Consider the following 11063-nt stretch of genomic DNA (forward strand, 5'->3'; position numbering starts at 1 on the left):
TAAAACAGCAGTGATTCATGATCAAGTAGCCTGAGATGATCTCGAGCTTGAATTGGATGTACTTAAACCTAGCTTCTACCTAGTTGTTTACGATCTATTTCTCCGCAGCTACAATAAGCCCATTATTATATACATCTTTTAACATCAATTTTGATTCAGAGAAAGTAAGCAGAAAGAAACAAGAATGAATTTCCATAACGAAAAATATATAAACAAAACCAACGTCCATTAAAGATATTAGCTATAGCATAGTCGAATAGTCAAAACTTCCAAAGACTCAAACCTAAGCAAAGCTTAATTTCTTTGCAAGAATGAAAGATCAATGACCGACCTTTGATGCCATGACACTGCTATCAACATTGGAGTTGTCGAAAATACTTTTCCTTTTCTTGGTTTGATCTTCCTTTTCTTGACGCTCGAAATATTTTTGTGCATGACTCGCGACTTGGGTTGGATTCCTTGTCAGCACGACATATCTTGATATGCTCTTCCAATCCCCCTTTCCATATTCCTCCAATCCATGTAGAAATAGCCTGTTTTTATTTGAAGGAAAAGATCAAATTGTCAAGAAAACAATAAATATAATGAAGGCGAACTTGTATCGCAAATATGTATTGGATTGAGGATTAGATACTCAGCAAATATATATTGGACTAAGGATTAGATATTCGATGAATATGATTACATTTCATAGCAAACAGAATGTAAAATTCATGACAAGATAAATTTCCTGCTGCCCAAACTACTTGCACCATGGCTCTCAAAGAATATGATGCATGCATAGAAAAAAAAACAACTAAAAATAATTTTTTTAGCACAATATAAATTTATTTTTGCACCTATGTTCGTCTTCAGTCCACGGTCTTGCAGCTTTTCTCTGCACCCCGATTTGCTTCTTCTCCGGGTTAGGGCATTTGGGCTGATCCTTATCTGCATATGCTGGCTCCTCAATCGACCCAGCCTCGATCGCCGCCACATCATCCAACAACACGACGTAGTGAAGTTCAACCTCTGCCGCCGATTTTGTCCCAATCTTTGCCGCGACTTTCTCCCATCGATTCGAGCAACCTTCCGGATAATCAACCAAACCCATTTCAAATTTCTTGTCTTCTTCCCAAATCCACGGCGAACCCTCCACATCAAAACCGCACTCACTCGTATTAGCCATTTCCCCTCGTCGAAAAATCAGCGGTAGATTCTGAATTTCGAAATGAACCCCATGATTTTGTACATAAATTAAAATCACTCTTTTTCCATTTCGAGAGATCGAATTATCGCGGATTTTCGGGCGAATTGCTTTTCAATTAATCCATATCGTGTGAACATCTGAGTCGCAAACCATAATAAGTGCAATACTCCAACAATGAAGAACGGAAAGCGAAAATAAATGGGTTTGATTGCAGTTTTTTATGAAACCACCACACTTGTATCGCACTTTTATCGTGATATAAATGATCCGTTTGGCTGTCTACTTGTTTGCTTTTCTATTGTAAAAGTTACAGTTTTACGATGCAACGGACACATTCAATTTCAATTTTTCATTCTCTGTTGTCATGAAAAATGAAAAATAATCTCTTTTTCGATCTAATATGTTTAGCGTGACTTTACTCTAACTACCGGTATAGATGAAAATGCAAAGATTATTTATATAAGAAGATAGTATGATTTAAAATATTCGTATGTTGTTTACATCTGTTTATTTTGTATATTTAACGTTGAACGTAAAACCAGGTCATGATTAGCGGTTAGTCATTTTTGTAAATCTCTAAGTACTGATCTCTCTCTTTTGATCGACTAATTAAGTCTATGATTGGATACTGGATTCTTCGTTTAGATTGCACTAGAAATCTTAAATAATTTTGTGATGAAACTGGATCGTCGGAATTTCAGAAACCTGATGGCGTTGTGGCTACGATGGGGCGACGGCGCAATGGAAGAAGAGTCACGATCGTGACTTGCTGTAGCGTATACTTGTTTTAAAAAATTACGGAAAAATGCGGAAATATTTTTTTTTTAAAAGCTCGCATTTTCGAAATATCATTTAAACATTTAGCATGCATGCGCTCTACCGAAAATATAGCATTTAAAAATAATCTTAAATATTTGACAGTAAAAATAGCGCAGTTTAAAATAACCAAACTTATCCAAACTCATAGGTGAAAATAAACATATAAAAATCTTAAAATCATCAACGTAGTAAAATATTCATTTCATTTCAAATCTCATAAAACATTATGCGGAAAACATGCGGTCCTCGGGTCCTGTCACCACACCAGGTCTGTCTACTCAGAGTTCGGCACCTCAGTCTCCTCATCATCAATTCATCTGCATCACGCACGCCTAGTGAGTCTAAAGACTCAACACACCTGCACCGTTGATAGCAAATACATATACATAGCACACAGCAGTGAAAAATATCATACTCAACATACCTTTCATGAACTTTAAAAATGTAACATAAACGTGTCGTGTGAAATCATGACTGTCAAAACATCTCATCGTTAATCATCATTCATCATTAATCATTCATCATTTATCGTTTATCATTTATCGTTCATCATTCATCATTTATCATTGGTGAATTCAGCTCATTAGAAGTGACTATCGTACATCATCATTTATGATGGATCCATCATACATAGAATCGCGGTACCCGGCGGCTGTCGGACATCAGTGACAGAATCACCCATCCACTGTGCCTAGGCCTCATCATCAGCATTTACATATACGTCTTAAACATTTACATATACTTCGATAGCCACAATTAATTCTCATCGTTCAAAACATTATCATTTTCATCACTTATAAAAATCTTAAACATATGCAGTTTTTCTTTAAATTCAAGCATGCGACGTATATCTTCATAAAATCTTAAAATCGTGATCATGATGCATAAATATAGTAAATTTGTGCTCAGGGCGCTGTCAGGACCAAAGTCTTACCCCGGGTGCAAAATGACCATTTTGCCCCTAGAAACCAAAAATTACTGTTTTGCCTCTAGACGTAAAATTTCACGTTTTTGACATTTTCATAATTTCATTGACTCTAACATGTCCCAAATAATTAGTTAAGCCTAAATGAATTTTTCATATTTTTATTTGGCTTAAATCGATGACTTTTAAATTAATATTTAAATATAACATATTAATGCGTTTTAATCCCGAATTAAACCAAACCTTAGCATAAAATTCAAAATTAAAAACTTAGACTTCTAATAATTATTTGAGCTTAAATATAATTTCCCATAATTTTATTAAGCTTAAATCTAGGCGTTTCCATTAATTCTTTAATTAACATTTCGTGCGACGATTAAATCCCGAATAAAACCAAAACTCATTATTTTGACTCGAAGCTTACCAAACTCCTTAAAATGTCCCAAAACATTTTTATAATCATTCCTAGACGTAAACTCGAGCTCATTTCATAATTTAACCGAATTATTTTAAAATTTGGATCGGTGTCCCGGTTTTAACTCGAATCGACTCGAAACTTAACCGAATTATTCCCAAATTTTTACCATGCTTTACCAACATCTAAAAGGTCCTAAAAACCTGAAAACCTGACCCTTAGTCACTCGCACAATAGGCCAGCAAGCTGCTGAAATTTCCAGCACGTGCTAATCCGAAAACCCAAACCACCAACTTTCCTTATTTCGACTCTCGCCTAAATCTGATGGGAACAGCTGCTACTCATCCTTCCCTAGACCACCCTAGGACTTCTCTGGACCCAAAGGAACCACGGCTACACCCCCATGCACGAAGCACAGCCCACACGATCGATAGACACCTCAAACACCCTATGCGACCAACCTCCTCCCCCGAGCTCGATCGGCTTCGTGAAAACAAGGATTTGGCTCAGGATTGCCCATTTTTATTAATTCCAGGGTTTCTCTGAATTTGAAAGTCTTCACTTAGTAGGTTTCCATACCAAGGCTCAATCCAATTAAGTCCGTAGCGTCTACCGATTTCGCCATATCCCCTTCCTTTTGTTTTGAGATTAGGATCTCATTATTATATTATATCATTTGCTATCTCAAAAAAGTATTTTCTTTCTTACCTATCCTATAATAAAACCCGTATTTGATCCAAATAAATTGGATTTTATCATTTCTGTATCGACAATTCAATATGGATTGATATATACCCCATATATATGTTTCTCTTCCTGCCATTTTTTCCATGCAATTTTGATTCCAGGCCGTGGTTCAGACCCCTCAGGGTCTGGTCCATGGCTTGGTATGGCCCCTGCAACGCAGGTCCCTACAAATCCACCGATCCACCCACTACGAGCCCAAAACCACAAGAACTCAGCCGAACCTTACCCAACGCTACCAGGTTTCGTTTCCAGCTTATATTCCCTTTCTTTTTCGGTGCTAACAGCCTCTCATCACACAGTACAGCAGTCCCCTTGCAACATTTTAGAGAAAACGTGAGTAGTGAACAAAAGATGCATGTATTTGTACAAAAACCGAAGGATCTCCATGATATGCTTTGGATCGAGAATTCCACAACAAATAAACATAATACACCATGTATATAACGTGAATGATGCAGCAATAAAAGTACATGGCGTGCCTTGGTGATTGAAGAACAAGAACGATGCATGGAGACCCGGAAGAAGTTTTTCCTTTTGTAAACCAAGAGAGAAACGAAGCCTTCAACTGCTGTACTCTGAAACCGAGGACAAGGAGTGTTGAATGAAGGTGTCGGTTGGTGGTGATTTAAATGGTGTAGGGTAGTCATTAATATAATATTTAAATGGTTAATAACCAAAATAATGGGCCTTGGTTATTAATTAAAAAGTTTAAAAGAGTTTTGAGTCCAATAAGCTTAAAAGTAGGCTCATTAAATCCAAATATACTCCCGAAAAATATTTCGTATTGGAAAGATTTTGAAAAAATTAGCCGAATCCTCGAAAAGTCCCCCGATTTGATAAAATTCATGTACCGTTAAAAATAAAATCTTGCGGGTAAAAATACTCAATAAATCCCAATTCTTGAAAAATAACTTTAAAACATCTTAAATTAATATTTAAAAACAAATCATGTAATTAAAATAATTTTCCTGAAAATTCTCCGGTCTCCGATCCTCGTTCGAGCGCAAAATAAAACTTAAAAATCTTTAATACATAAACCTTTAAATTTTCGTGAAATAAATTCTATCATACATGAATTATACATAAAAATAATTAAACACAATTATATAAATAAACATACATTTTATGCTTTAAAATAATTTAATAAAATACCAAAAAAATTTAATAACTTGCATGCATGTGGTTTACTTGACCCTTCAAATTTTCGGAACGTTACACTTATTGTTCTCAAGAAGTGACAGAAAACTTCTATGCGTGGAGGAGATAAAAGGGAAAATTTGGACAAAATTTTGTTTGTAAAAAGTGTCTTATTTCATATGATCTTTAATAAAATATTTACAAACTTTGATTCTTGATCACATCAAGAATTTTACTCTCATTAGGATTCATAGTTATAATCCCATTATGATTCATTTATTTTCAAATTAAAAATTCTCATTTAGTATATATCGTGCAAAATTAGCTCTTGAAAATGCATAATTTATTATATCATATATATTTTTAAAAACATCTATCCATACATATATATATATATATATAGATAATTAAATTATCATTATTTAATTTTTAAAATTAATTGATTAATCAATTTTAAACTGTTCTAAAATATTACATGAGAATCATGTACATATTGTAGTCATCATCACTAATATTTTTTTAATTAATAGTTTCTAGATCTGCTAAATAAATGAATCTGAACTCATTATAACCTCGATCAACGATCAGACAGAGTCGATGCATCGAGATTACAAATCTTTTTCATATAATGAAAATTAAAAATTTTCAAGATCAAAATTTTCACTTATCTATTTTTTGCAACCGATAGTTTTGTGAGCTTTTTTACAAAAACATGTTGTTCTACTCTCATAACTTAATTAGCAGTTAAGTTAACTCTCACAACTTCTAATATGTGGAATCAACTTATAAACTCATTTATAACCAATATGTTTGATCACTGTCAAACTACAGTCGTTAAGTCGACTCCTTGATTTGACTATCTCAACAAGAACACATAATCCGATACTTGTGTTACCCTCAATGGTTAAGAGATACAACTAACCGTGAGTTTGAAACTTCGTGTGATTCGTGATAACATTTATTCTAGTTCGAGCTTCCACATTCTTTTCATCAGTATTTTGATCAATAATGTCATAACTCAAGTCTGATTGTACTCATCTAATAATGATAAAAGCGTCTAGTAGCAACGCCCCATAATCTCATATGTATTACTAATAGTGCATGTAAGAACCTTAAGTTATGATTATCGAACAATATGAATTCTTCAACTCATATATCTCGATTGAATCTGCAATCATTGATTTTACCGAGAGTTGCAAATGAATTTGATAACGATGTGATATTTTTTTAAGTAATAACGGTGATATATATGGTATGTGCAACTGAGGAAATACATTTCCAAAATGCATATGTTTACTCTGGTCATATATTCTTTGAACTATTAACACACGAGATTACATAAAATATCTTCACCTATAGGCAAACGGTGAATCTCCAACTACAATGTATTGGCTCATATGTATTTCGAAACTATCGTCAACCCGATGACCCTCAATAAAGTCGGTAAACGAATTACGTTGTCCCGAGTCAAATGATTAATGGTGTACAACTATAACTGTAGACTATTCCATTCGATAAGTGATAATCACTTGGACAGACTAGATAAGGTTGTTCAGTGAATCATCATATAATCACACATCTCTATGAATGAACATATTCATGTCTTTAACAATAAAACACATCGTTTACATAACAGATGCTAGTCTCAAAACCAAGTGAATTTTATCCTTATTTTTAGGAGGTTGATTCAAACATGAAGCTGCTTAGAATATACAATACACTTCCTAATGATTTTCATGATCTTATATTGAGAGGCTTATTTCATGGTACCTTTTGCATATTAAAGTATTTTATCTATGCAACTTGCATCTCTATACATATAAAGTAAATATCATAATTAAATAAAATCGTAAAAAACCAATAAAACCTAAGTAACAAGTTGGTTAACTGGACACATGCTCTAACAAAAATATCAACTCTTCATGTCCATCGGTTGGTCCACCTCGGTCAACCACTTCTAATACAGAGTGCTGCGAGCATACTGGGCATTCATGTGGTTTGCCCTTCCCTAGACAGAACCAAACATCATATTCACACTCTCCTCCTACTCCGAAGCGTCCCACGATTCTTTTGTAAATCACAACAGGTTCTTATATTTCAATTTAATTTTTATTAATTTGGTAATATTCAATTATAATAAGAATATAATTTTTCCAAAGAAAATCGCGGAAAAAAAAAAAAAAAGAAAAACCAAAAAAATGGCAAGCGGTGACCGTCCACTACTATAGTTGTCCATCGTAAACCCCCTTGGCTGCCCATCATCGCGACTGTCAGCTACTTGATCCTCTTCGGCGCTGCTACAAATTCGTGTGAATCATGGGCTGCGAGTCACCGTATGAGATCCACCAGACCGCCTACATAAAGCTGGTACTCCATGCCCTAAAACACCGTACCTACGCAGTCAACGCCGTCCTCCTCGGCCGCTCCGCCGCCTTTGGGAATTCCATCGAGATCATCGATTCAGTGCCGCTTTTCCACTCACAGATCGGCCTCCTCCCTCCCCTCGAAATCGCCCTTACCATGGTCAGTTGTTGAATTTAAAAGTGATTTCTGAAATTTAGGTTTATGTAACAATATTTTGAATGTGAATTAGATAGATAGAGGAGTATCATGGAGAAAAAGGCTTGAGTATTGTGGGATATTTTCATGCTAACGAGAGGTGTAATGATTTTGAGCTCGCTGGTGTGGCGAAGAATATTGGAGATCACATTACCAGATATTTTCCTCAGGCTGCTCTACTTTTGGTGGGTTTTATACTGGCTCAAAAGTTGCTCGAAGCTTTATTTTTGTTCATTGATGAAGATTGATGCTGTAACTTTGTGAATTTTCAGTTGGATAATAAAAAGCTTGAGGCTTTACCACAGGGAAAGGATCGAAGCCCCGTGATGCAGGTGATTTTGTGTCAAATTTCTACCTGATTTGAACCGGATACTTGTTTTGTTTTTTGGAGAGATGTATTGATTTAGGTTACCAAATTTGATAGAGTGGACTGTTTTATATTGTGATCATTTTGCTAATAAATTAATACTGACAATAAATGTAATGTCTGAACCACAATTTACCATTATTTTAATTGTAAGATAGATACTAGATAAACCTTGAACTACTTGTCGCACATACACGAAAGAGCCGTTGTTACTCGGAAGAAACGAAACTTAGTGGATAATATCTTTTGCAAAAGTCATCTAAATTATAGAGAAAGGGGCCTTTACATCGTACTCATCCTTCAGAGACCAAGTAACCTAGAATAGGTGGTGATTTTAGTATCTAATAATAATGATTTTTTTGGTAGCAGTTACAACAAAATGACTCCTTTAGTCTGCCAAAGATTTTCCTCTAATGTTTATGTTCAAATGTTATCTACCTTGGTTAGTCTGGTTTCACATAGTGCCAGTTTGGATATAGGAGCTGTATTTCAAAAAATCATCACTTAATTAAGCTCGAATCAAATGATTGTTTTATTATTATTTTTTTTAAAAAAAGAAACAGTTCTATTGTTTGGATGCAATATTCAAAAAGAGTTTTTCTTTTATTTTTCAAAGAGAAGTTTGAGGAATATTGCAGAAACCACATGTTCTGATTTCCGAAAAAATGTTTCAGAGAGCTATGTCCAAATATTAGTTTTTTGTAAGTGATAGTTTAAAAAATGCTTTTCATTAAAGCGCTTGTCTATCACAAGTTCACAACACATTATCCCCATATATACGCCATTTTAGTTTTCTTTGACGGATAGCCTTGTTAAGTTTGTGTAATTTTTTTATTATAACCTCTTTCTCCATCTTACTCATTCACTACGTTAGCGATAGACTGGTTTGAGGTTTATTGAACAGGCTTGTTAGATTTATCAAGCGGCACCATATGATGCATCCCATCCAAGGTGGAATTTGACTTAAGCTGATAAATCATCTCATAACTTTTAACAAGCCCGAGTATGTTTGTAATTTAATTTTGGTTGATTTAGAGCTGGTTCGGCTCTGCTTATCTTAGACATCTTATAAGTTGTCGAACAACTTAGAATTTGTTTCGAATAGTTTATAAACTTAGCCAAGCAGGCTCTTAGGCGAGAATATCTTCTTGATATGATTTTATTATGCTAGGATGCATTATATTAAATTTTTATGTTTATCTAAAACTAGTACAACTAATTAGCATGGGCATGTTCCTGCTTTAGTTTTGGTATTTGAACAGGGTTATATTATTGATATGCTGAAGGACAATTACAGTTCTGCTGGGGCTACATGGAATTTTTGTTGAATGAATTTTCGTCTTATTAACATTTCAAACGAACATTGTGTTTGTGTTGGAAAAAGTTTGAGAGTGGAGAGGAAATCTATTGTTATTGATTACTTTCACTCTCTTGGCTTTTTATGATTCTCCCATCTTTAAACTTTTGTGGTGATCTAGTTGACGTATCTCGACAAATAGCCTATTGTTGTCATTGGTGATTCTACATGTTCAATGAAAAATTCACCATGAGCAAGGAAATCGGTGTTATCCTTTTGAATGTGGCGCTGTCAATGTTTTTATGTTTTTCTTTGCCCCTTGTATGAAGCTGCACTACCAATTTTCAACTACTATATTTAATCTTTCATTGTATATAGTTTACAGTATGTCGACCTAATGTTGTCATTGGTGATTCTACATGTTCAATGAAATATTCACCACGAGCAGGAAATTCTGTTTTACAAACTTTTGTGTTGTCAATATGTGTTTTTCTTTGCTCCTTGCTTGAAGCTTCTTCTTATCCATATTGCTATCCACCCAAACATACTCCTTAGAGTTTGTTCAATTATTCTGTGTCCCTCTATCTTTCTTAGCTCTACTCGAAGGATGCATCTAAAAATTGGAAGCTAGCTGGACCAGATGGAAGCAATCACCTTACTCTCAAGGTACCATCAGCAAACATTGTCCTTTTGGATTACATCTCCTCTGAGAAATGGAAGGACATTATCGACTTTGAAGACCACCTGGATGATATCAGCAAGTAAGAATCATTTACTACTCCTGTTCACCATCGACTGGAGTGGATGTTTTTATGGGATATGGTATGGAACTTAACACCTTATTCTTCGACAGGGACTGGCTGAATCCAGACCTTTTCAAATAAGGTCATCGATTTTAAGTACCTTCACTTGGAGGACCCGATGAGTGGAGGCCGTCTACTTCTCATTATTTTTCTTGGTTCCTGCTACTGAGCTTTTGGCAGACTAAATGCTAGTTTTAATTTTGGTAAAATTTTGAAACATTGTACTCTTGTTACATCCTGTTTTTGTTTCAATTATTGAAAGGGATCATGTCATCCAGTTTACATGGTTCTGAGAATTAGTTTTCTTTAGGCGTTTTATATTGGCTATTTGATAGAATTAAGATTAAGGACTCTTTTAGGAAATAAATTCAGGTGAAATCATCGGAGAACATTTTGTAAAATAAAACTGATTTTTGAGAAATAATTATTTTTCTTAACAAATTTTTCAGGTTTAAATTTTGACTTGTAATTCATATGATTTCAAAATCTTAAATTCGAGATAAAATATTGAGTGAGTTTCAATTGTAACAAAATATTCCATCTTCTTACAAATTTTTACTTAAAAGTCTATAAGACTTTCGAAGGGTTATGTTACATAGTTTTTTTTATAAAAAAATTTAGGGCTTATTTTTCTTCAAGTTACCATTATTATTACTTCTGAGAGTAGTTTTTTTGTGAGACGGAATTTTTATTTGTGAGACGGATTAATTTTACTGAATTCACTGATAAAAAGTAATACTTTTAGCATAAAACATAATATTTTTTCATGGATGACCCAAATAAGATATCTGTCTCACAAAATACG

At 34.3% G+C, this 11063-nt stretch overlaps 2 protein-coding genes and 1 long non-coding RNA gene across 3 annotated transcripts; 1 reads left to right on the forward strand and 2 right to left on the reverse strand.

The window, feature by feature from the left end:
* Positions 1–64: 64 nt before the first annotated feature.
* On the reverse strand, positions 65–1487 carry LOC142523030 (transcription factor SRM1-like). The gene is made up of 2 exons (XM_075626670.1): positions 840–1487; positions 65–533 (listed from the first exon to the last, which is right to left on the reverse strand). Exons 1-2 carry the CDS (start codon positions 1166–1168, stop codon positions 320–322), a joined length of 543 nt encoding a protein of 180 aa, XP_075482785.1. The 5' UTR covers positions 1169–1487; the 3' UTR covers positions 65–319.
* Positions 1488–2153: 666 nt separating this feature from the next.
* On the reverse strand, positions 2154–4698 carry LOC142522818 (uncharacterized). Its single transcript, XR_012814528.1, has 2 exons — positions 4575–4698; positions 2154–2366 (listed from the first exon to the last, which is right to left on the reverse strand). It is a non-coding gene; the product is annotated as an uncharacterized LOC142522818 (long non-coding RNA).
* A 2719-nt stretch (positions 4699–7417) lies between these two features.
* Positions 7418–10531, forward strand: LOC142522755 (ER membrane protein complex subunit 8/9 homolog). Its single transcript, XM_075626284.1, has 5 exons — positions 7418–7755; positions 7830–7976; positions 8064–8123; positions 10050–10216; positions 10309–10531. The coding sequence occupies exons 1-5, from the start codon at positions 7549–7551 to the stop codon at positions 10337–10339; spliced, it is 612 nt and encodes a 203-aa protein (XP_075482399.1). The 5' UTR covers positions 7418–7548; the 3' UTR covers positions 10340–10531.
* The last annotated feature ends 532 nt before the right edge of the window (positions 10532–11063 follow it).

Source organism: Primulina tabacum, chromosome 13, assembly GCF_025594145.1.
Source record: "Primulina tabacum isolate GXHZ01 chromosome 13, ASM2559414v2, whole genome shotgun sequence".
In the NCBI taxonomy this organism is placed as follows: domain Eukaryota; kingdom Viridiplantae; phylum Streptophyta; class Magnoliopsida; order Lamiales; family Gesneriaceae; genus Primulina; species Primulina tabacum.

What these genes read in the sequence shown, in the direction of transcription:
- LOC142523030 (XM_075626670.1), bottom strand. Translation starts at nt 1,168, where the DNA reads ATGGCTAATACGAGTGAGTGCGGTTTTGATGTGGAGGGTTCGCCGTGG. An exon ending in TGGACTGAAGACGAACATAG is followed by an intron (nt 534 to 839) that starts GTGCAAAAATAA and finishes AAATAAAAACAG; the next exon opens with GCTATTTCTACATGGATTGG.
- LOC142522755 (XM_075626284.1), top strand. Translation starts at nt 7,549, where the DNA reads ATGGGCTGCGAGTCACCGTATGAGATCCACCAGACCGCCTACATAAAG. An exon ending in CTCAGGCTGCTCTACTTTTG is followed by an intron (nt 7,977 to 8,063) that starts GTGGGTTTTATA and finishes GTGAATTTTCAG; the next exon opens with TTGGATAATAAAAAGCTTGA. An exon ending in ATCGAAGCCCCGTGATGCAG is followed by an intron (nt 8,124 to 10,049) that starts GTGATTTTGTGT and finishes TATCTTTCTTAG; the next exon opens with CTCTACTCGAAGGATGCATC.